The following is a 26,683-nucleotide window of genomic DNA, read 5'->3' on the forward strand; positions in this document are numbered from 1 at the left end:
AAAACTAAAGAAAGAAAGAAAGAAAGAAAGTGGTCAAAAAATCTAAATCCAGCAGTGTAGCTGTAGTGATAGCATATAGATATTACACATGATGGTTTTTTCCCACAACAATAATGATAAAACTAGGAGGGTGTTGTTAATTAACATTTTATTTAGTGTGTGATTAGATTCAGTTATCTTTGCTTAATTACACAGAGCTCATTTCATTACATTTTCTAGAAGTACTCTCAGAATACATAGTGAATTCTGCAAAACTAATAAAATGTGCAGATAAAACTATCCGACATTTCAGGAGTTTACTTCCTCCTCGTTTTTCAGTATAGAAACACCGTGCTTTTCACTGCATTTCCAGTGAGAAAGCAGAAAGTTACATCAGAATATTCACCAGCGTAACATTGCTCATGTCTTTCATCATGCTGTGCGCAGCCCCTCTACGCTTGCAAAGAAAGAAAGAAAGAAAGAAGACTGTGTGCCATCAGCTGTGTTTAATTTCTGCACAGTCAGGTTTTTCACTCGTTCCCTCAGGCTGTATGTTCAGCAGTAGGTGTGGTTTAACTGATGAAATCTTGGGAGAAGTTTCTTACTTTCTTACTCCACGTGTGTTTCCAGAATTTTCTCTGACATCTGACTCCCCACATCATTACTCAGTGACTTACACTCTTCACTGCTTTGAGGAGATCATGGGTTCAGCTGTGTAGTATCGTTATAGACTAGATGAGGAATTTCAGTGTTTGACGCCTGCATGGACATCGCCAAATGTGTGCTTGGTCTGATGCGTTTGTGTAAGGCTCGGGCAAGTGAAGTCAACAAAAGGGGAATCTGGTCCTCTTACAACAGGATTTTATGTTTGAGGAGAAAAAAAAAGTGTGGAAATCCATTTTCTTTCACTAAATTAATCTGCCATTGAGCAATTTAAATAGGTATCAGATCTCATTATGCTGTCAGAAAATACATTAGAATACTGTTTTACATTTCATAAACACATAAAAAGAATTCGAAGACATATAAATGATTGCACAGATATGCTTGTGGCAAGGCTCAGATAAATAGTTAACACATAACATGTAATTATAAGGCACAAAATATATTAAAAACAGAATAAGACAAGTACACTAAGTATAAAATATATCAAATTCAATATAACAAGACAAAGGAATCGAGACAAAGTATGAAATAAGGGTGAATCCTGCAACAAAACAAAATTCCAAATTAGGACAAAAAGAAGGAACACAAGCATTTGCCTTGAGCTTCTTAGTCTCCAGATCTGACCTGAAGAAGCAAATGTGTGACAAATGTGTGAAGAGGAATATGGTGGATATTAAAACTGAGAGAATCAAAAAAGCTGCTCAGAAGATATGAAAGTGAATATAAAAAAGAAGTTCGCTATTAACGTCCTAACCTACACTACTTTATCATTCTTTTACATATTGTTCCATTATGTGAAACCTTATAAACTAAATATCTTGTTCCAATAAACTACTTTGGCTTCTCCATTTTCTCTTAAGGGTGCACAAACTTTTTTTACCCAACTACACCACGTCCAACATGTCTTCCACTGAAAAATCAAATGATTTAAACACATGGCTTCCTGTGTAGCCTTCCTGTATATTACACACAAACCTGCTTAAAATAAAATATCCAGATGAACCACCATAGTATCAATCTCTGGAACATTCAAGATGAATAAAAACTACAGGAAAGCACAGAGTGTATCACAGTAAAGCTAAAAATGTGTCTAAAATTTAAAAAGCAGCTGAGAGATGGTGGAATTGATGGTTGTTTTTGCTGCACCCCCACCCACTGGATGAACACGTGGCACTCTGCGCTTGGGGGTTGGGTTGCAAGCCTGAGCATGTAACAGGCATCCAGAATTCGATGAGAAACCATCTCTCAAATATTCTCAAGAATATGCAGATTTAGCAGTGATCTTTTTACCACAATATTTTTCCCAGCATGACTTAAGTGACCCTATTGGTGCTATGTCACAAAAAAAAAAAAAAACTCCAACTGCAGAAGAGAACACTTCAGTTTACTACACTACTCAATATGTCATAGTGTATTAAATATTTTGAGTTTTTACACATTTCAAGGCCACATCCTGACCCTATTACTGATAACATATATTCTATCATCTTGCTAATTCAGATATAAATCCTTCAAATTCTGTAGAAATTCTGGATATTTGGGAAAAGCTTTAGGACCTCGCAGAGGCGAGCTCACTTCCGAACCTCTGGTCACTCGAGCCAGTGGGAGGTCTCTGTCTCAGCTTCCCAAGGAAAATCCAGACATCCTCATTTGAATATTCCTACACAAACTTCCAGAACCTTCTTCCCAGCAGTATATAGACCTCGAGAAACTGTTAGTTTGCAGCACGTCAGCACGAGATAAGAAGATCAGAGCATCAGAGCAGCTGTGAAAGGTAAGACTTTAGAATCTATACTATACTTTTGTGCTGAACGTACAAAAAAAGGCTTTGCTTTTGTTTGCTTTAATGCTTATGCAATCAAGATCAGAGTGTGGGTATTTTTCTCTGATAACGCTAAATCTGTTAATAATGCATAGCAGATAAAAGGTTGCAGAGAAATCTGCACTTGCAGAAGCAAAGTTTTAGTTGCTTTTACTGCACAGTTTGATCTTGCTGTTTTTTTTTTTGTATGCTAAGTGGGACAGGAAACATTTTCTTTCTCTTAATAGTTGAGGAAAAAGTGCTTACAATAGGGGGAATAAATTGGAACATTTGAATCCTTGAGAATCCTTAAACCAGAGAGAAACTGTGTTAAGAATAAAATGACTAGAAATGATAGAAATCTGACTAGACAAATTTGTACTACACTCTTTACAATATTTGTCCTATCTTTTTAAAACATTTTGCATTTTTATTTTTATCATACGAATCTGTGTTAAAATGCTAAAGCATTGTGATTTGTGTTAAGAGTTCAATCAGATTTAAGGAAAGCGATAGGGAGTGGTTCTGTGTTGCCACTAAAAATCACAGCGCTTCCTCTGGAATCCTGTTACTGTTCCACTATGGCATTTCTGATTGGTCAGAAGTTTTTTCCGAGACTCTCTAGCCAATAGCAGAACTCTACGTGTCCTTTCCTGTGTGTGCATGAAGTGCCAAGTTGGCATATAAGTTTGCATGAAGCAAAAGTTTTCAGAATTCAGACTAACTACTAGAAAAAAACATCAGAAATAACTGATTTAATTTAAATTTAGCCTGTTCTGCTGCTGTGCACCCTTTTGTTCTGTAGATTACCAAAATGCACCTCTTGTCTTTCAGAATGAAAATCGAAATCTTTGACAACACTATGAAAACCTTTCAAGGTATTCCAGTTGATTAAAGAAAAAAGCTACATACAAAAACATTAAGATATGGAAATGAAAAGGCTGTCTTTAGATGTAGCCTCAGGCAGTGCTTGTGTTCCTTTTGTATGCGAGTGCAGCATGGTGGGTCACACCACTAACGACTTCAAAAGAAAATTAGCATTCTTAAATCTGCTAGAATGATTTGACACAGTTTCCTGACCTGAAAAAGGTGACCTGTTAAATATCAAAAGACTTACATTTACATTCCTGTTTGGACTGTTTCTGCTCCCTTATATAACACAGATGCCCTAGTTACAAAGGCAACCTAATTTTATAACAAAATGTTCTTGTAAAAAAACACAAATACAGATTGAGCTTATAATGAACTGAGACAAAAAAGAAATACAGGCAAATATCACAAATATCATATATTTTGTTTTCCCGACAAATAACATTTACTAATAATCTTTTGTGCTTTCTATTCCTCCAGCTTCCCAAACTTGCCCAAACACAAAGCAAGAATGTGGGTGACCAACCTCGTTACTTTGTGCCTTTTGGCCGTGGCCTCCTCAGCTGAGGAAAAGAAACTCAGCAGCCATGCGACTTCCCTGGCCGACACTAGCAGCCACCTTGCTTTCAACCTGTACCATACCCTGGCCAAAGAGAAGAACCTGGACAACATCCTGATCTCCCCTGTGGTGGTCGCATCCTCTCTGGGCTTGGTTGCCCTTGGAGGAAAGTCCACCACTGCCTCACAGGTCAAGAATGTCCTAAAGGCCAATGCACTGAACGATGAGCACCTGCATAAGGGACTGTCTGAGCTCATGAGTGAGGTCAGTGACCCCGTGGCCCGCAACGTCACCTGGAAGATCAACAACAGGCTGTATGGCCCCAGTTCCGTCAGCTTTGCTGATGACTTTGTAAAGAGCAGCAAGAAGCACTACAAGTGCGATCACTCCAAGATCAACTTCCGGGACAAGAGAAGCGCAATCAACTCCATCAATGAGTGGGCCGCCAAGTCCACTGATGGTAAGCTGCCAGAAATCACCAAAGATGTCAAGAATACAGATGGTGCCATGATCATCAATGCCATGTTCTTCAAACGTAAGTGGACATTTAAAGCTTGGGCATGCCTTATAGCATCAAATACAATGCACTGCTCCAGTTTCTAAATTAATTTGTGCTTCCACAGCTCACTGGGATGAGAAGTTCCACCACAAGATGGTAGACAATCGTGGGTTCCTTGTGTCCCCTTCCTTCACTGTATCTGTCCAAATGATGCATCGCACAGGTGAGATCAACAACAATTTATACCAAATACAATATTTCAGTCCTTTAGATAAGCAATAAGGAATCTTGAGACATCACCTTCATGTCTACAAGAAATTAACTGACACTAACATTTGCATCTGCACAGGTCTTTATGGCTTCTATGAGGATAAAGAGAACAAGCTTTTTGTGCTCAACATGCCTCTGGCCCACAAGAAATCCAGTGTGATTTTCATCATGCCCTACCATGTGGAGCCACTGGAGAGGCTGGAGAAGCTTCTGACACAGGATCAGCTGAACACCTGGATGAGCAAGTTGCAGGAAACAGCAGTGGCCATTTCTCTGCCTAAAGTCAGCATGGAAGTCAGCCATGATCTCCAGGTAGGCATGGCCTGAATGTTTTAATCTAACTAGATATACATGGGAAGTCACTGGGTGGCACAGTGGTGCAGGGGGTAGCGTTGCCGCCTCTTGGCTCTGGGGTCCATTGTTCAAACTTGTGGTTGGGTTACTGTCTGTGTGGAGTTCTCTGGTTTCCTCCTAGCTGGCAGGATTGGTGGCTATAAATTTCCCCTAGGTGTAAATGAGTGTGTGAGTGGTGATTAGCAATGGACTGGTATTCCATATTCAGGTTGTATTCCTGTCTCATGCTATGTTCCCAGGACAGGCTACAGTTCCACCGTAACCCATGATAAAGTTCTTACTGAAAATAAATGAAAGAAAGTAAATTCATTATTGAATAAAACATTCATTGTGATTTCTCTTTGCTTTTTTTAAAGAAACACCTGGGAGAACTTGGTCTCACAGAGGCAGTGGACAAGTCCAAGGCTGATCTGTCCAACATCTCTGGCAAGAAAGATCTATACCTTTCTAATGTGTTCCATGCCTCTGCTTGGGAGTGGGACACAGAGGGTAACCCATTTGACACCAGCATCTTTGGCACAGAAAAGCTCAGGAACCCCAGGCTGTTCTATGCTGACCATCCATTCATCTTCCTGGTGAAGGACAACCAGACCAACTCCATCCTCTACATCGGTAGACTGGTTAGACCAAAGGGTGACAAAATGAGAGATGAATTGTAGTTTGAATTTGCTGATAAGAGTAGCCTTTTTGTTTTTCAATTGTTTCTGATAATTTGTATAAATTGTAGTTTTTATGGCCTGACAGTTACCTCATGAACACAATTCAGCAGGTTGTTTGTAGTTACAACTAAAACCAACTTTTCACCAAGTACATTTCAGAGCTGAACCAAACCTAGAAAATGGCAAAAGAATTCCACTTGAGAGATTAGATAATCAGTTTATCCACGAGGTTTGACATAAACTGGACCATGTGCCTTATTTAATTATTAAACTGTCCACCAGAATAGATGCTATACTTATATTAAGTATGTTAGCATTCATGTCAGCCTGTGTGTGATATTTATAACTGTGCCTGAAGATTTTTTTTTTAATTCTAATCTCCTGATTTTATGTGACAACTGTGTGGATTCTTTGACTTATCTTTAATGTTTAAAGAGAAAAGGATTTTTACACTAATGTTCTCAATTGCGTATGTCTTTCAGACACTCCACCACAATCCAAATTATTCATTCGATTTCACTGCCTTGCCTTTCTGCACTGACACCCTTTTGTAAGCATGACAGATGTGGTCAATTGTGTTATGTTCCAAATCATGTTTACTGTACAAAAGCTGTGTTGTGCTCATTTTCTCTCTCTTTTTAAATAAACTCAGTAAAATAATTGTCTTTATGCTTCATGACTTGCAAGCTTTCACAAACATCCTCATGCACATCTATCCAAATTATATCTGCAAATATGAAAACCAAATATGAAGATATTTTTGTCAAATATAATATCTGTGGCAAACATACACCCTTGTGGGATCCCCCTATGCAGACTTTTTTTTTTTTTTTACCTAATTACTTTGTATGTCATTGTGTCATAAACTACTTCCTATTTGGAGACTATTAATAGTTCTCACAGTGATCAGGTGCTAGTAAAAATAGTAAAAAGAAAAAGAAGAATTAGAAAGCATCAAAGCCAGTTTCAATTCCAAGGGTCTAAATCAATTAATTTCCATCACATGCCTGCCTCCTGACTGCCATTGTACCCAAGTCTCACCTTTCATCTTGCAAGTGGGGAGGCCTCAAGGTGGCTCCATCTTACCTTTTTGGACTGAGCCTGACTGAATTATATGGGTGGCTGGTCACCAGACGCTCACGTGCAGACACCTCCCCAGGCCTGGTTCCAGGGGTTGGTCCTGGGAATCCTAATCTGGGCATGGTACACATAATCTTTTTTGTATCTTTCATGGGGGTCATTAGGTTTGCTTTTCGACTGATCTCTCCCCTCAGATCTATTCACGAAATTCTTCCTGCTGGAAAAATTAAGTTCCCAATGTACAGCTCTGAGGTGCACAGAAGCAGCCCTTCACCATGAAAAGGTCTTGATCCACAAAGGGGAATCAAGCATGCACCATTACGAGGGCATAATTTTTGGCTGTCTTAAATTCTAAAGTATAAAAGAAGTTTCCACTAGAAAAGTTATCAGGCATATGGTATAGGGCACAAGGCCTTAAAATGGTATCTTAGCAGCATTTCATGTTGTTCAGGCATCTCTAGACATGCTGATCCCTATCTTAGATAGGTCACATTCCTCTCATGGCTGGAATGTGTATTCGAACAATGGGGCGTTATCTTGTGCCTGATGGTGACAATGCTTACCTCTTGCTTCTCCACCAGACCAAGATGCTGTTTTTCCCAAAGTCTATGCTAGCATGAGGGCCATGAATGAACCAACATACAAAATCACTGACTTTCATTTGGAGGCAGAAAGCCAATTAATGAGTTGTATAACATAGGAATTAGACTAGAAACTGGAGTTTAGGGTCCTGTTGGAGGGCAAGGTTAACAAGACTGTGCTTCCATACCAAAAAGAACTAACACTATATAGCTAACACTATATACTAATATAATTACTGAAAATGTATGTATGTTGTTAACAAAGGCAAGGACACAATACAATCAGATTTTGAAGCCTAAAAAGTTTGCATGTTGTGACATGCAGAAGAATGTGTACTAGACATGACATCAAGAGCACTGGTGAAGAAGGTGCCACCTGGTGGTGTGCTATGAACATCACATGTGTGGATCAAATTAGATTTATTTATTTATTTATTTATACATAAGATCTTGTTATTTCAAGATAGTATATCATTATTTAAAAACAAATTGCAATAACAAACTATTGAGTAAAAAAATGAGATAATCACTATAAATATTGATACAATATCTTGAAATTAAGGAAGTAAAGTTTTAATTAAAATATCAGTTTAAACAACATACTCTCTTGAAACAATGAGATATTAAGTCAAATTAATAACATAATATGTTGAAATAACATTAAGAAGTTAAAATAATGGTGATATTAAGTAGCAATAATGACATAGAACTTCAATTTGTGGTTCAAGACTTGTTTGTAATTACATTATTATTATTATTATTATTATTATTATTATTATTACATTTCATGGAGAAGTTGTGATACCAGACTTAGCCACAGGAGTGCAGTATAAACTTTCCTAAATGAAATCTAAAGCCCTTCTCAGCCTTTACAGCCTTTACCTGTAAACATTTTAGAAATCAGGTAACTGTATGATGAGCTTCTCAGTTAATGTTACAGCTGGTCTGTTAAAGTCATTAGACCATAGCTGTGAGCTGTTAAAAAGAACCGTTGAATTTTTATGCACAGTCTTTGTAGTTTGAGTGTAGTGGCTCCACCATTTGTGATGAATTTACCATTATGGAAATGGACTATGTTGTGATATGTTGTCCTAAAAATAAATAAAATGTATTGTAGTATTCAATTAGTTGTCAGTTTATTCATTAATAGATTGTTGTACCTAATAAAATGGCAACTTTTTTGTGTATTCATACACACAGCATATATACAATGAGTTGAGGTTTTTCAGTATAATAATCTATAATAATAACAACAACCTTGCGACTCAATGAATAGTCAATATAATGCACTATTTTGTAATATAATTTGGACGTTTAAATGTCACATTGCTAGTTAACTACATTTTCTGCTCATTTTCTTAGATTCAATGCTGGAAAATGGGCTGAATGGCACCACAGTCTGTGGCTCACCTTAATAAATCAGGGCTTTTCCATTTTATCCACAAAGTGCCTTGAGTTTAGTGCTAAAGTGCCAACCCCAAAATGTCATGATCTGCCATTCAAACACCATGTAGCATGTTCCTTTATCTTCTTCTTTCCATCCATTGCCAGAATATTAAAAGACTGATGGACTAGTGTATTGCAGTTACACTGTACATCAGGTGGTTCTGTCATGAGCTTTATATATTTAAGATATGTAATATATTTAATAAGATTTAATAGGCCAAGCAACTAAAACAGCTTTATTTTATAAATATATATGGATAAGTATAAATGTAGTGTTGGATAATGGGATTACAAAGAAAACATTCAGACAGAATAAACAGAAAAAAGAACAAATTAATCACATTATTAAGATCTTACCTCATATGCATATGGATTTAAAAAACCAACCATCTGTTGTTCCAGAGGTTTCATTTGCTCATCCTTGTTCTATGAAAAGCTATTTATTTTTACATACTGGGTTCTGCTTTCTAGTGATTTGGTTTGATTTTTTTTTTTGTCTTCTTCGTTAATGTGAACATGAACATGACTCTTGCTTATTAAACCATTTTTCCATAATGCCTTTAAAAAAAAGTTAAACTGAATATATCAGTAAGGAATTAAATCCTAGGTAAAGATATTGGCTAAACCTTTGGCCAATTTGATTACGCAATCATCATCTTTTTACTTTAGGGCGGAAACACATACACACATACACACATACACAACACACACACACAAAACAAAACAACAACAACCAAAAATACAGTGATATTAATCAGTTAGCATAAATGACTCTCATAACAGTGAGATCTGGATGACGATGGACAAAAACCTGAGTGAAAATGAGAAAAGAGCCACTTGGTGGCCAAAGCAAATGGCCCGTGCTTGCAGTTCATCCTGAGCAAGAACACACTCTCTCTGATCACCCGTTTCCTCATCTCTCATTTCATTAGTGTGCTGCTCTTTCTGCTGTGCTGGCCAGAGGCAGATTAGACAGACGAGGGTCAATCCTATTAAAGAAGTCTCTGTAAGCTGCAGCGATCACAGACGGATACACACTCACACACTCTTATAGGTCTCTGCCATCCATCCTATACTCTTCCTCCTTCGTCTTTGTCCCTGTGTCTTCCTACTTTGCTTTCAGATTTTGGGCTTGTCCACTTGTCTGTTTGCCTTCCGGAAAATCGCCTTGATCTCTTCTGTCACCATGTCCTGCCAGTTATCCCTAAAATCGGAATATCACACTGAACATTCAAAGGACTTTAATCTTATTTGGAACAAAAACCTGCAACTACACCAACTGTTTGTGAATAAAACTCTGATATGTATAATATTTTCAAGTTACAGAGTGCGAATGTTTGCATCCCCTTGGGTGCTCGGTAAAAAAAATCTAAGCTGTGTCTAAATCTAAGCTCAAAACTTTGTATCCCCATTCGACACCTCTTATCAAGGAGCTTAATGACTTAAAACATTAAAAATAAAAGTTAATGGGAATCCAGAACACATCTTTCACACCACCTAAATCAGAAATATCTTGCCTATGTTCAGAGTGAACATTACTATCAGTGAAAACCATCACAAGATGAACAAGGAGAACAAAGTCCACATTTATATCACATTAAGAAATATCAATGTACTGAGTAATGAAAAATGGACTTTTTCAAATATCAATATTTCAACATGCAGTTTGTATAGTTTATGTTACCTGTTATAATGACTGAACTTCTGAAAAAACTGTCAGTTTTCAGTAGGGGATGCAAACTTTTGCACTTAACCGCACATCAGTAGCACTATGCATTCCAAAGAAACCAAACTAAAACATGTATACTGATAAAACAAGTACGATTGTGAGGCAAATGAATAGACAACTACACCAACGATTTCACAAAAATAATCACAACGTCTTTAACACCACACATCACGATACAGTACGGCATGCAAGGCGCTACCTCCTTGCTTTCTGAAATTCAAGCCTTTTTCTCAGCTTTCTTTTTCTTGTAAGCAGCAATGTCTTCAGCACTCAAACCATGGTTGTCCCTGGTGCACAAAATTTTACCATCCAATTGTGCAAAGTGTAAAGTAAAGATTAAATCAATTAATTCCAGAAAAAAAAACATTCATCTATGATTATAATGTAGTATTTTATACAATACATATAAATATTTTGTGTTTTTCTCAATTAAATTCATACTAGTGTTCATGTAAAATGGATAAATCATCGTCTTACCCTGCTTTGATCTCAGGAGGCTTCGGTAAAGGCTTTGTAAAGTTCGTTTTCCCAACAAGCCAGTATGTTTCTTCAATTCCTTTACCCTGACATATCATACATCAAATCCAACAAGATGCAGTAAGGGAGAGTTTTAGGTCTAATCACACATTTTCAATGCACTGTTTTTGACTTTATTTAATTGTACCTAGGACATGGTGCTGCTCAACCTTTCCAAATGACAGCATATATAGAAAATAATCTGGACCACACTGTTGTTGCATTACACTAGTGAGAACATTGCAAAATGATTTGTACCTTTAACTCTGTCTTTCCTCTAACTTCTATCTGGTAGCCCTCATTCAATGATTGGAGAATCTTCACAGTGCTTATGTTCACATGAATTCTATAAGCTGCAAGAAAATCCAATCCAACAGTCAAATCCTGATTGTTAAGAGCATGTTCATACAATATCATCATCTTATACCACAGCAACAGGTCAGAAGGTGTTTAACAGCAGCTCTGATGGTAGTTCCAAAGTAACAACTTTCACCGGGACTTGTATGGCGGACACTTGCACAGTCTAAGATTATTAATTAACAGATTAAAACATGTTATGTAACTAACAAAAGTGTATAATCAATGATATGGTGAAGTTTTCTGTAAGGAGATGTTTATTATACATTTATGGAAGGAGTCTCCAGTGTCAGCGCTTTGTAATAGTCAGTAACGTTTCCAGGGCAGAGGAGTAATATGACAAGCTGTGCGCTTTTATCTTACTCACTTCAAGAGAGAGAGAAAAGAGAGGCTGGTGATGGAACGACTGTTTATAGCTTCTATAACGCAGAGAAACGTGTCTCGCAAACATTCAACAGCATTAATTATACAACAGTTAGTTACGGTCCACTAATTTGCTTGGTCAAGCAGCGTTCTAAGAGTGTCTATATTTCCTATAACTGCACTGTGATGTTCAGTCTGTGTATCACTCTGCTCGTCTGTGTTCCCCACGTAAAGTTTCACTTTCTAGTTCGAAACGGTGACTACAGTAGAGTTAGCGATATCATCAGCAGACATGGCAAACGATACTTTTTAAGAATATAACCTTTGGCTTAAAATATGAAAGCTCATCAGTTGAAGATGAAAAGGAAGAAGGGATGCCAATTTTACCAGAAGCACCTACGAGGTCGTGTCTGTGGCAAATCACAGCCATGCGGATATTCAGTATAACCGCACTCTTGCTTGTGCGATAACGTATCATTCTTTGATTAATTTAAATATTGTAATCTAAATTGTTGTGGTATAAGAGGAATAAAACAGTTTGAGTTGTGCTGTTATTAGAAAATAATTTACTTCTGGGTGGTAACAATAACTCTGTTTGCAATTACACTATCCCATCACTGATTAGTTTTATTCATTACTTGGTATCTAGTTTGCATGCAAAATGTGGATGTAATTTATTAGAAGAGAACAGAACAAAAATTTTGGAGTTACTCACGCAGTCCCGTAGATTCCATACGAGAGGCGGTGTTGACGGTATCACCAAAAAGGCAGTATCTAGGCATTGTTAGACCCACTACTCCAGCAACACATGACCCTATACAGAGACAGTGCACTTCACACTGCAGAACACGTAAATGTTCTTCAGTTTGTTCCTCTGATTAACCTTTTATTTCCAAGTCTCACCCTTTGGATACTGTAAAAGCTGCTGCTGTAATTATAAAGACTGTCCTGTCCTCATCCCAGGAATCTTATTCACAATCTGCTCATATAGAACAACCTACTAACACATTTAGTACTTTTTGTCTTTTATTTACCCTCATTTATCCATTATGTCTGTATCTATGTTCTTTGGCATCATGAAACTTGTTAATTTGACAAGTCAGGAGGTGTGAATTAACATGAAACCACTGGGGTAAGGATTCTAAGATAGTATTAGTATTAATATTAATTAGTATTAATAGACAATTGATGTCACAGACATCTCTCTATCTTGAGGGATGATTGTTCCGGCTTGATTTAGATGGCCTCATTTATACGAAGTATAAAAACAACAGATGTATTTTATTGGTTTGGTTGGAGCATTGAATCAAAGCAAATAAAAGTATGTTTTTGTCCAAATGGAAGGAACTCAGTCTGCCAGTATAGACTCTGCAATTTACAAGGCCTTAACCTAGGGTTCTAGAAAAGTTTAATTTCCTCACACCTTGACAAATAACCTTGACACACTGTTACGAGACAGTCCAATGAACTGGATGGCCGTAAATGTAGACAACTATTCAGGTTCAAATGGCAGTTGCCTACCTGAGTGAATGCCTATTCTTATCCTGACTGGAACGTCTGGCATGTGACGCATTTTAAAAGATCCCACAGAGCTCAGGATGTTCAGGGACATGTTGGCAATCTCAGCTGCATGCTTATTGCCATTCCTCTTTGGCAGTCCTGAGGCCACCATATAGGCATCTCCAATGGTTTCCACCTACCAGGGAAAAAAAAATGTTTCCTAGGTTGCTTGGTATGAATAGATGAAAGTGCCTATGAACATGTCATTTTAAACCATTTGTTCAGAAACTGTGGGAAATAGAATAGGAACATCTGCTGTGCTAATATACTGTACTATTCCTATAGGCTATTGGCGTAATACACATTGGGGACATATCAGAATGGTAAATTCAGAAAAAAGCCTGGGTTTACTGACATTGCTTGCTGCAAATATAAAGCTTTATTGAATTTTACTGTAAGTAACCTTAGCACATAACTAACTGGTAGTAGTAAACTACCTTGGATTGGTAACGAATAGTTGCAAAATGGATTCATTTTGCAACTATTTGCAAAATTTGCTATGCAAGAATCACAGTGAGTTTTTCAATAATTATTGAACTTGTGAAAATATACATAATCACAAATTTTGGTCACTAACAAACTAGCTAAATTCCATAGCTAGCTTAGCTTGCAGAATCTGTAATTCTGTTTTAGTTACCACCTTATAGGTTTAAGACACTGAGCCTTTTTCGTGAGATTTCAAACTAAGTTCATAAGTAACAGTCTCCAAGTAAATATTTATGGAATATATTACAAACTCATCATATTAAATAATAGTAAAAAAGTTACTGTTAACAAACCAGAATCAGACATAAATTTTAAAATCACATTTTTTAGTCCAATAGTCCTTTCAAAGACTACCTAAATAGATTAATCCATACTGAGTTTACCTTGTATACATCATGGTTACACAACACTGCATCAAATAGTGTGTAGAGGTCATTGAGCAGATCCACAACCTCGATTGGATCGCTGAGTGAGGAGATTGTTGTGAAGCCCACTATGTCACTGAAGTAGATGGTAACCTGGTCAAAGTACTCCGGCTCCACAGAGGCACCTGTTTTCAATGCCTCAGCCACAGATCTGCAAGATGTCAGGCTTCTTGATTAAGGTCACTAGAACATGTGATCTCAGAAAAGTTTAAGATGCAAAAATTTAAAGCACTGGTACTATTCACTATGTGTGCATACTTACCCCAAAATACCTAACATCTTTCAACTATTTCTTCTATCCACACAAAAGAATGCTAGTTATATACAGTATGTAACTGTGGTTCTGTGAACTCTAGATAACTGTGAGTAGGATTGGTGAGAATAATCTATATACCTTCTTCTGCTTGAGACCTTCTAGCAATGTCAGAAAATGACAAAATTACAGAAAATGATTCAGTATTTGCTATAAATATTGCTGTCCATCAGCCATCTTTTCCTGGAACCTCCTTGAGTTCTCGCTTGATCAGCACTGATTCAGAATGACGGGCAGCCCTGGTACTTACTTAAGTTTCACAGAACCACAGTTATATATGTAGTTAGCATTCTATTTTACCCCTCCTAACTGCCGGGGTTGGTGAGAATCACTGCAGTAGAGTACTGTATGCAATGCCATGGGAAAGAATCCTGGCCATCTTGGGGCCATGAGCAGTACTCTGAATCCTGTGTGACAGAGGAGGAAAGAGGAGGCCAGTCATGGGACAGTGCATTTTCTCCCAGTAGGCTGTTTAGCTCCAGCAGGGAAACCCACAATTGGCAATATGTTGGCTTGGAATCGGCGAGTATGCCTTAATCGGCAAGTCGGCCTAAATCTTTACCTTGATAAGTTGATTGTAGTATTACTAACCATGGATAGGTCCACACGTGGAGCTTCCGTGCAATGCAGAGAGAGATGTGCAACCTTGTGCAGTCTTAATGATTGATATTTGACTATTACTATGTTGGCCAAGCAGACCAAAATATGACAACATCTCTGAACCAGTAAAAAACTAAAGGCCAGATCAACCATCCATGATTCCATCTGGTTGTTGTGTTCTAATCTCACACTGGGGTGGTACACACACCAGGTGAACCTGTAGAAAGACACTGCTCTGCAGCCAGGAAGGGAAGCGTCTGTGGTTACTATCACTATAATGGGGCATTGCTCCCAAATAGACACATTTCTTTAGAAAAGCCTTGCAAATCCTGAAAGCTAGAACTTGTGCTACATGTGCCAAGATGAAGTCTCTGTTTTGTAGTATTTAGAGTACACCCATAGGTTGATAATATACTTCTGAAAAACTCATAGTTCAGGCAAGTGGCCTACTGCTGTTGCATGCCATCAACAATCGATGTGTGAAAATAGGGTGGAAAATGTGTTCAAGTAGGGTAACAGTGACCTGCTTCTAGGAGCCAGTCATCAAGTACGGCAATATCCTGATACCTCATCAGATATCAGGATCAGGGCAGAGCACTCACACACATCTCGAAAACACCTATGGTGCTAAAGAGAGGCCAAAGGGTAGAACTGATAATGGTTCCTTTTTTAAGGCAAAAGGTGCCTTTTTTAAGGCAAACCTTAAAAAAATGTTCTGGGGCAATACTTTTACTGACATGAACCAGTTCTGCATGGCACAACTTTCTTGAGAGGCCCCAGTATGCATACAGACGGACACAAGAAGGTATCCAGGTGATTCTCACCATCCCTGGACTTTAGGAGGGGCAAAATAGAACCAGTTATATTTATGTGAAAAATGAAGGGCACGTCTTTTTTATTAGAACATCGCATCTTATATATTTAATACATTCTTACGGCGGGAGCATTTCAGTCAGGAGTTTCTCTGTCCGCTGTTTCTCTATCTCCAACTCCTCTGTCCTCTCCCTAATTAGATCTTCAAGATTTGAGGAGTACTGTTCCAGCATGCGCAACATAGAGTCTATGATGTTGGTCTTCTTGCCTTTGTTTATAAGCTTGAACTGTAAAAGAAGTAAGAAAAAAAATTAATATTGAATATGAATGTATATTCAGTTGATAAAAGTCAAAATGTACCACTGAGAGATGAAATATACATCATTATGTGAATTATGCATTCAAAAGGTAATGTTAAAAGTATATTTCAATTTCTTCTCTTTTTTTCCATTCAATCTACCAACTATGCAATAGGTCAGTGTGCTAAGAGGAGAACACAGCAGCTCAGCTTTTCCCACATAATCTGGCAGATGTCCAGATAGGCTGTTAAATCGCTTATATCCTCTGACACTGCACTCATGTGAAGCTTAGACTGCTGACCCTGTACTTACATTTCTATGAAGTACACTAGCTCAATAAACTAATTGGCAGTAACAAAATGCAGTTTTGGCAATCTACCTGATCAAATATTTCGTCAAAGGTGGGTCTCCTGTCAGGCTGTTCACTCCAACACTGTTTCATCAGCTGGATGCACTCTAGTGGAGCCTGGTCTGGAGCAACTGTAGGCCTGCACATGGGGGGAGGTTTCTTCACCTTCCTAATAATCTCTGCAGATAGTACAAGATACAAGGTTAAAGGTCTTGTTATGGTAGCCAAGAGATGCAAGATGTTACCAGCTGTTCACAACACCTAACAAAATCTCGAACACAAAATACAATCAGACAACACAAAACCAAGTACGTCAACACTACATTATCACAATGCAAAACCAAATCCTTCAACACAATAAAATTAGCAAAACAACACCAAAAATGTTTTCACAATGAAAATGGTTGGAAATGTTTCCTTTGAATTGTGAGTTGTTCATTCAACTAACCTTCCGGTGGTAGTCCAAGCATGCAGTATGGAGCGCCACGGACAACCACCTCTTGGAGTATGATGGCAAAGCTGTACACATCGCCTTTAAATGTCCCCTTTCGTGGGCTCTCAGGGTCTCTGAGAAGTTCAGGAGCTGTCCAGAAGAGATCTGAGGAACAAGGGGAGGCCTGAACCCATGCTTGTTGGCATGTGATGGTTTCGGATACTGAGTAAACTTTATTGTCAGAAAATTAAGCAGAATCATACCTTCTGGTGAATGTTCCTCCTTTGGAGATTTCTGGGATTCAAGAAGCTCATTGAAACCATAATCTGTAATTTTGAGCACAAATCGTCCATCCACCACACAGTTGCGTGACTTTAGTCGGCCATGAGGGAATTCTCGATGGTGAAGGTATTTCATTCCCTGTTTGAAACAGGACAAAATCCTTAGACTTTTTTTTTTTTACCATTGAATATCATTAAACACATAATTCAAGTATTAGGACAATAAAATTCTATCATTTTTATTCTCTTTGGATTTCTATTATGAAGACAAACTTAACCAATCATAAGCTCCTATTCTCTGGTACACATTTTTTCATTAATAAGATGAAGTCTAGACACCTTGATGAGGTCCAAAAGCAAGGAGGACTTAAACATCCAGTCTAGTTTAACGTCATCATTGCGCAGTAGGTCCTGTAAGCTTCCTCTTGAGCAGTGCTCTGTGACCACAGCAAACATGCCACAGTCACAGAAGAACCCAAGAAATGGGTTAACATTCTCATTCCTGAGATCCTTCATCTAAAGAAAAAACAAATAAAAATACATTTAAAAGCCTAGTGATTAGCGTTATCAGGTTTAGTGGCATTGTTGCGGATACCTTTGTAAATATTTTGGTGGTACTCTGCTTGACTTCCTTGAATTGACCCTTCTCAAACTTCTTGAGCCACACCCAGTCACCCTGTGAAAAAAGTCTTTATTATTAACTTTCTAACAAAGTTTGAGGACCCAAAAAAGAAATGCTTTATTACGTACAGTGTCTTACCTCATAGACGGCCACGTTGGAGGTCTCATGAGTGGCTGCTGCCAAACTGTTGACCGAGTGTTCAGCCGACCTCATGCTCTTCTCATCAGCAATGCTTTTGGAGTCACTGAGTTCCTCCAGGGTGATTTTCTGACATGAAACATGAAAAGATAGAAGTTAAAGGAAAAATTCACTGTGGGAAACTTGCATATTTTTATAATTAGCATGTGATTTTCATTGAAATTCAAGATTTATTTCATTACGAAGTTCTGAGTTGTTTTTAAAACTTTTTTCATCTCATATGTTGAACCACAATGCTGGTGGAATAACTGCTCATATTGATGCAATGGGATTTAGCCCTTGCTTCATCTCTACCTAAAGAGAACAATGCAGTGGTGCTTTAGTCCTTTAGTCTGTCCAGCTTTCTCACATCTTCATCTGTACACTCTGCTCAAACAGATCAGCTTCCAAAGCTTTAACTTTCCTCCTCACACTGCCATCAACTTCCTCGTGCTCATCATCTCTTAGATCACTAACTAGCCCAGCTGAGTCTCTGCAGCAACTCGGTGCAACTGCAATGCAGCTGTATTGCATTCTGGGACTTTAAGTCCAACTTCTGCACCAACATCTCCACTATGTCTACTCTGGATTTTTCAGTAATATGACATTGTTCTTTGCTGGAAAATGGTGAGTGAGAAATGAAGCTCTTGCTCTTTTGTTTTTAGGAACTAACAGCAAAACCTGATTGTTTTCCCTTATGTTTGAGATCCCTGACTTTTTTTTCTTATTAAATGTCAGTGTAACTGCACTTGCAAGAACAATGTCCCTCTCTAACATCAGAGCAACATAACAAAATAACAAAAATACAGCATCAGCCAACAAATTTCAGGTGGTCCTTTAAGAACAACTTTTAAAGCTTTTAATGTATTCAAACAACAAACCAGGTTAAAGAGTCACAGTGTACCCGTTTGCTTAGCTGGGGATTGATGAAACTGAGATCTTCAAGAGTAAGCAAGATCCTGTTGGGTCCTTTTACCAGTTGGAGTTGTTGGATTCGCCTCCTGCCAAAAGAAGACATGTGCAATTCATAATCAGTGACTGTTCCACTGTGTATCAACTATTTTCCAGCAAAAAAAAAGTAATATAGTCATGAGTTACCTTATAAGCAGACTTATTCCAATGGCACCAATAATGAAAACGAAGACAATTGCGAACACTATGATGACATAGATTATATCCACACCTAGCATAAAAACATAAAGGTTAGATTATCAGGTCAAACTAGATCAGGCATCATTTATAGTCAGATTCATAATATTAATTTGTAAAATAAATAAATAAAACAAAAGAGAAGATTGTGAGTTTCTCTCATGAACCCATTTGTAAATCAAGTGACTCCGCATGGGGTCATGACCCCTAGTTCGGGAACACTTGGTTTAGACATGTGCAGCCATTTTAACACCAGTTATCCCAGGCACACTTGTTTAAGTACCTCCAGTGCAGATGGTTTTAGGATTGAACCAGCAGCTGGAATCTGCAGAAGGACCAGAACCCCCAGGATAGTGGATAGACCTGCCAGCATAGCGCACCATGTTTGAACCAAGGTCCACCAAATAGCAAAGGTACAGGTCAGTCCCCCAGCCATCTGAGTCCAAGATGACATAGTTGGTCTGTCCATCACCCTGTGAGTCAATCTGGATGTTCTGATTGAAGCCAGGAAATGTCAGATTCCGAGTGTAGAAGGCCAGGTTGGTTCCTGAGAACCACTGGCTGGCTCTCCTGGTGTTGTGCATGGCTTTGGCAAGGAGGTAAAAACCATTGTAGATTGTACCAAAAAGGGGAGAAACCTGAAATACGGACGTATGAGGAAACGAAAGAGTTTTACAACAAAGAAAAGGAAGTTTCAGACAATTCCCATTTTGTAGCATAGTTTAAGTCATATAATAAATACTGAGTGTACTTTAGGGCAGTTTCACACTTGGCCTGAATACTTGAGTCCATACCTGGGACTGATTCTGGGCTAGTTAGGGGGAGGGGTGATAATCATAGGTGGGCTTTCATACAGAAGAATTTCTTAACAACTTTGGATCAGTCGTGCATTTTCATATGTCACGTATGTGCACGCAAGTTTGCAGTGTATTCATTTATTATTTTCCTGTCCTACCAACTTTCAAGTGGTGAAGAAACTTTCAAGTTTCTGGATGCATGGCATATCATCGTGCAGGAATACCTGCAAACAAGGAGACCTTTTCTTAAAAGAATATTTTTAGTCATCCAGGCCAGCATGAGAGGTAAGTTTTTTGTGATTTTCTCAGCACCACCAAAGTGAGTTAATTACAGCACTTCAGTCCTATGAAAGTGTGGTTTATACTGTATGTGAATTAAGCGGTCTGTCTCCTCCTCTGTCCATAATTACCCTTTCCCTGTCATTGCAAAGCTTGAAACAGGAAGTAACTTTAAACCAATCACATTACTCAGTGCTCAGTGGATAGCTTCCACATACAATGTGGACTGCATCATGGTTTGATGGAAGCGAGCCCTAGACCAACATTTTCAGGAGCACTGAAGTAATCTTAGAGCAAGTGACCTTGGTTCCAGTAAAATGCTGTGTGAAAACAACCTTAAAGTCATTCAGGAATTTTTAAAAAAGATTAAAAGTAACGTAATCCATCAATAGATATAAACCAATCATTGAGTTTGATATCTTTTACAAATAAGCCTGTTCACAATTGTTTAAAGAATGATTATGAATTTGCCTTTCTCTCACCTGCTGAGGATCCTGGGTAATGGTCAACTCCTGCTGTTCTTTGGCTTTATTAAAGGCCTGGTTGAAGGACATCAGATCGGATGCTACAGTAATGGTGAGCACAGCGTCATATGCTGTACGTAGCTTGGTGTTGTTCAGAATTGCAAAATAGGAGATATTGGTGTAGGGCAGGCTGTAGAGTAGAGCGTCATATGGTATAAAGACATAGCTGCCACTTGTTAACCCCATGTCATAGGCCTTTAGCAGGAAATTCAGCTGCTTTTCACCGCCAATCAGCACCGAATGCATGCACATGATGATAACTGGGAGATGAAAACACATTACAGCTATGGAAGAGCTTCATGAGCTATGCATTAATTCAGTAACACTTCATTTAAAGCATACCCACCTTGGGACTACATAGAATATTCATAAGCATTGCATAAATATTTTTGGCTTATGTCAAAACCTGTGAAATACATAAATGTTTTAATTAAGTATTCTTCATAAATCATACTTAACTTTGTCCTTACAAACTGAACTTTGTAATCGCATCTTGAAAATTATTTTTGCCTTTTGGATTATTCCCTATTTTCTACCTAATTTATTCTTAGCCAATTCCCACCCATCAGCCAGGTCTCCCCTATCATATGACAGCTGGGAAGGGTGAAGGCTACCACATGCTCCCTCTGAGACATGAAGAAAGCGCTATTTGCCACCTTCTGCATGATTGGCTAGTGTGACTATGTCTGACAGTAGAGAGAGAGAGCGTGTATGCCCCTCCTACCCAGACAGCATGGCCAATTTTGCTCTCTTGGACTCTTGGCCATGGATAGCAATGGCATCAAATGATTCAAATTTGTGATCTCTGAACACTTTGAATGCTTTAAATACCCACAAACTTGATTTAGTGTATATTTATTACAATATTATGAAGCACTATATATACTCAACATGGTCATCAACAGGTTTCACAAAGTGTGTCAGTGGACTGAAAAGAGTGTTTGAAAATATACTTTAGCAGAACTGATAAACTTTTCTTTCCAACTGTCTGTAGTTAAATGACTCAAAACATGAACAATCATGATTCCTGTAGTAGATCCTCTGGTGTTGTTTATGCAGTCACATGCATTTATACTAATTATTTAGCTTAAGGCAACTCATCATCCCAGAGACTAGCTACAAGGCTAGAGACATTATGTCAGAAAAGGGAGAGATTTCAGACTTTATTTATGCTCTCTGGTCTGATTAGTGAACTGACGGCATGGCTTGTTTAAAAAAAAAAAAAGTCAGCAGTGAAAACAATGTTTAAAGATGAATGAACAGAGATGTGTTTATCAGATGTGTCTCATCAATTCAGAGTCCACGGGCAAAGTCTTCAGGACAGAGGAGTTTCTGCTTGATGGTTTCTCAGTAAGCTGTGGCTATTCATTTTAAGATAGAGAAAAACAAGAGGCTGGTGAGGGAACAACTGTTTATGGCTGCTATAAATTAAGTGATAGCAGGAACTAACTTGTCTCAAAGATGTTCCACAACATTACATGCAACTATAAATGGTTAAAAAGCGTGACACGTCATTCTTTATGTATGTACTCTAAAATTACTGTGGTATATCATCACACCACTCCATCATGGATTACTTTTCTATAACAGCACACCTCATCCTGTCTTATTCCTTACATTCCTAATATGTCTAACGAGGCAAATAATGTCACCTTACCTTTCAACTCTTGGGTAAAAAACTCTTGGGTAATAATGCAATTAAGGTCAGTGTTCATAGAGCTACATAACACCTATATAGTGGTATAAACCTGTGAAATATTTATAAAGGTTTATTCCTATTGGTGACAGCTTTAATCACTTTTGTTGTACACCAAAGTCAGATTTTGTTGACATAAGGTCAGGTTATAACACATTTCAGGCTGACTTAAATTAGAACATTGACAACTAACTATGTAGGTTGGTGCATTTGAGTTAGGTGTTACGTCAACAACAAATTTGATGAAAGGAGTCTTTATAAAAGCTGAGAATAATTATTAGAATAAGCCTTTATAAATATTTATGTAGGTTTATGTCAGTTATCATAAAGGGCATATGCAGGTGTCATGTAGGCCTATGAACTCTACCCTTAAGTAGAGTGTTACCACATGATTAAATGTGAACAGGAAGTAGACATGTGTGTGATTGTATACATCTGCATCCTGTGCTTATAATATAAAGTGAAATGTTTTAAGCAGAACTATTTGACCTTATAGAGGTAATCATAAAATCAACTTTGCTTTACCTTTGATTTCCCCCGCATTCTGGATGTTTCTCAGTGTATTCTCCATCTCTGTGTCGTTATTTCCAATTGAGGCAACAATGCCTATGGGAAGTCCCTGATTCCTGAGAGAGCTAGCCAGTTTGGTAGCAGCGTCAACCCATATGTCCTCATTAGAGGAAACGATACCGATGTTGGCCCAACTGAAATACTTCAAGACAGTGTACAGCACCCGTGTAGGTGACGGCAAGATCCGGGCAAATGTTGGGTAGCTCTGAATTCGTTCGAGCTCATAGTTGATGCAGGCCCATGAAAAAATAGCTTTATCCCAGTTCTTTCCCAGGAGTGTCGCTGCATTACAGTATCCTGGATTTCCAGGTCCGATAAAAGCATCAGCTTCTTTTTCATAATACACAAATGTCGTCAGTGCTTTTGAGGTTTCACACGGTTCTTGGAGAACCACAAAGTCCATCGTACAGCCCAGGTCCAAACTGACATCCTTGTTTATTCTACTAATGGCTAACTTCGAAGCTACAGCAGGTAATGTTTTGGAATAGACAGGGTCGCAATTCCAAGGGCCGACGACCCCGACTTTAAAAATGAGGCATTGCACACAGCAGGGAAAAGTCAAAACGGCCAGAATCGTCCATAAGTTGAAAAATGGTAGCGTTGAAAGGCTGTGCTTGCTTCTCAGGACGTTACAACACGGACAGCTGGATAAGTCCAACAGTGCGCCTCCAAAATGGAGAGGAAATTGTTGCATTGTCCTCTTTTTGTATCCGTTATGATCGGTGGATTTTACATGACCATCTTGGGGGCCAGACTAAAATATAGCTGAAATCATAAGAAAGGAATGTTGTGTTGCTGCTTTTTCTTTTAGTCTGACCACTTATTTCATACTCTTTATGTTTGAATTAAATCATAAATATCATGAATATGCACTTGTCAGATTCTGTCACCTAAAACTATTAACAGTATGATAAATGGAAAGAAAATACCTGGACTTACCATTAACTCCTTGACACAAGTCCAAAAGTGATGAAGATCATTTTCCTCCAGAATTTGCTTCAGACTTTCAGAGTTTTTATGACCATTTCTCAAGTTTTTTTTCCCTCCAGATCTACTGCGTGTTTTCCGTACACAAAAACAGCACCATATAACTATCTCTCCAAGCGCAGCAGCAAAGAGAAACAACTTCAGCACCCAGGAGAGATCTTTAGCGCCTGCTGTTAGTAACGACATACACACCGTTTACACTCATCCACCTTGAACCCAAAAAACACCAACATTTTCTTGTCTCAATGGAGGCCTGCAGTCCATCAACGTCATTGTCCATTATTTTAATTCTTGAATGTTACCTCAATCTCTTTATCATCACTTCCTCCATCCTCAATAAGTTGGAAAATTTGGAATGATATAATTGCATTAAAAAAAAAAATAGTGTTAATTTTCCATTAGAAATAATCACACTCTCAAGTCTTTCATGGTCATTCAATTAAAGTCTTCTCAAAGTGACCCTAGGCTGTGACGTCACCGTGAGCCCCGGTCTAATCCATACTTGGTGAGGCGCAGCATAAGAGGATTGCAGATGAATCCTACATTTATGCTTCACAGGGTTCTTACTCACCAAGAGAGCAATTCATTAACTTCGAGTAATATGTGGAAAATAATGTGCAATAAATTCTGAATAACTGGTTTTGTGTGGATGTTAATGATGTAGGTATAACATCTGAAGTTTTCTCTTTTCAAGGAAATATGGACATTACATATAGATACACAATCTACATCTTAAGTATTCCTCAGCTGCCCCAGTGTCATGGTTGTTTTGAGAGCAAAGTTGAATAAAAAATGGAGAGAATTGTGTAAATTCAGCTCTGGAATATTGCTTTTGTCAATCTGTTATATTTATTTAAAACAATAACTATCAAAAATGAAAAGTTCAGTATGTCATGTTATGCCCTCTATTCATGCAAACGTGACATCATGCAAAAAATGAAATATTAACATGTAGAAAAATAATGTGACATTAGCTGAATCATGCAATCATGTGAAAATAATCACACTTAAAAATAAATGAACCTTGTGAAAAAATAATGTGGAAAAAATAAATAACATGAAAGAATCACCTGAAAATATATTTAAAAAAAGTGAAACAATGACATGAAATTAAATGAATCATGTAAAAAAAACACTAGAAAAATGACTCATGGAAATAAATCACAAGTGAAAAATAAAAACGTTGATACCTTTGAAAAATATGTAAAAAAAAATGTAATATATTTGAAAGATGTGAACCTGTGAAGATAAATGAATCATGGGTAATAATAATATAAAACAAACAAACAAACAAACAAACAAATAAAACCACACACATGCCCTACATGTCAAATGTAAAGTTCAAATGTAATTCATGTGATTATTGGCAGGTGAAGTTTATGTTCACAGGGAGTTTGGGGACTAAAATTTCTGCTCTTGAATAAACATGCTGTCTCCAGGTTGATGTTTTGGTTTCTGTATAAAGGATGTGTAACGTGGTGGGTGATCCCGCTGCTCCCGCTGCTCTGTGCTAACAGTAATTGGGCTTCTGCTTTGCCACAACAGTTCAATTGAATTAGTGCAAACGCATGTTGGGAATAATTAAAGTTAACGAGGGGCCACTCTCTGGAGCTGTCCCCGGAGTTCTGGCACATTTGCGTGCGTCAGTTAAACGCCAGTGATTTGAGAAGTCTCCGAGCTCATTTACACAGAGAAGACGAGCAGACTGCTATTAGATTGGAAAAGTTTAGCTCATGTTTGGGAAGCACAAGTGCATCACGGAATTGTTTATATAAAGAACAAATTTAACCCCTTAAACTCTCAGATTATTATACATTTTTGCATTTTAAAACATATCACTCAGTAACTGCAGTGAAACTATTCAGGAACGGTGTGTATTAATGACCTGCTTACGGGTCGTGGGAGGTTACAGTGTCATCCAAGGTCATTCTCTTTTTCTTTTCTCCATGTAGACAATTTTTTTAGCAGTTTTATTAAGCTTTTCTATTTATTTTGAATGTCACATGGTGTTTTTCCAATATTCAAATGTCCAGTTTGGGTGAACCTGTGCCCACTGTATCCTCAGATTCCTGTTCAGCTGACAGGAGTGGAACCCAATGTGGTCGTCTACTGTTCTCGTCTATCCACCTCAAGGTTTGGCATGTTGTGCATTCTGAGATGCTTTTCAGCTCATCACGGTTGTAAAGAGTGATTATTGGAGTTACTGTAGACTTCCTGTCAGCTCAAACCAGTCTGGCCATTCTCTGACCTCTCTCATCAACAAGCCGTTTCCACCCACAGAGCTGCGGCTCACTGAACATTTTTTTTGTTTCTCGCACCATTCTGTGTAAACTCTAGAGACTGTTGTGTGTGGAACTCTCAGGAGCTCAGCAGTTTCTGAAATACTTACCCAGGCCTGTCTGGCACCAACAACCATTCCACAAACAAAGTCACCGAGATCACGTTTTTCCCCATTCTGATGTTTGATGTGAACATTAACTCAAGCTCTTGACCTGTATCTGCATGATTTTATGCATTGTGCTGCTGCCACACGATTGGCTGATTAGATAACTGCATGAATGAGCAGATGTACAAGGGCTCCTAGTACAAGTGGC

General features: G+C 38.1%; 2 protein-coding genes across 3 annotated transcripts; one reads left to right on the plus strand and one right to left on the minus strand.

Moving 5' to 3' along the window:
- Positions 1–2,260: 2,260 nt before the first annotated feature.
- On the plus strand, positions 2,261–6,317 carry serpinh1b (serpin peptidase inhibitor, clade H (heat shock protein 47), member 1b). Of its 2 annotated transcripts, XM_026935122.3 has the most exons (6): positions 2,274–2,419; positions 3,281–3,324; positions 3,797–4,410; positions 4,499–4,597; positions 4,724–4,956; positions 5,355–6,317. In XM_026935122.3, exons 3-6 carry the CDS (start codon positions 3,828–3,830, stop codon positions 5,655–5,657), a joined length of 1,218 nt encoding a protein of 405 aa, XP_026790923.1. In that variant the 5' UTR covers positions 2,274–2,419; positions 3,281–3,324; positions 3,797–3,827; the 3' UTR covers positions 5,658–6,317. The 2 variants fall into 2 exon arrangements, with proteins under 2 accessions (XP_026790922.1, XP_026790923.1); XM_026935121.3 differs by lacking the exon at positions 3,281–3,324 and having other exon boundaries at positions 2,261–2,419.
- Positions 6,318–6,454: 137 nt separating this feature from the next.
- On the minus strand, positions 6,455–24,497 carry gucy2f (guanylate cyclase 2F, retinal). Its single transcript, XM_026934671.3, has 19 exons — positions 24,042–24,497; positions 23,058–23,867; positions 20,795–21,096; positions 19,520–19,874; positions 19,186–19,270; positions 18,992–19,088; positions 18,049–18,177; positions 17,884–17,964; positions 17,628–17,804; positions 17,271–17,427; positions 17,023–17,172; positions 16,605–16,753; positions 16,050–16,213; positions 14,159–14,351; positions 13,251–13,425; positions 12,445–12,543; positions 11,268–11,362; positions 10,971–11,056; positions 6,455–9,968 (listed from the first exon to the last, which is right to left on the minus strand). The coding sequence occupies exons 2-19, from the start codon at positions 23,794–23,796 to the stop codon at positions 9,884–9,886; spliced, it is 3,318 nt and encodes a 1,105-aa protein (XP_026790472.3). The 5' UTR covers positions 23,797–23,867; positions 24,042–24,497; the 3' UTR covers positions 6,455–9,883.
- Between the last annotated feature and the right edge of the window lie 2,186 nt (positions 24,498–26,683).

This window comes from Pangasianodon hypophthalmus, chromosome 14 (genome assembly GCF_027358585.1).
Source record: "Pangasianodon hypophthalmus isolate fPanHyp1 chromosome 14, fPanHyp1.pri, whole genome shotgun sequence".
In the NCBI taxonomy this organism is placed as follows: Eukaryota; Metazoa; Chordata; class Actinopteri; order Siluriformes; family Pangasiidae; genus Pangasianodon; species Pangasianodon hypophthalmus.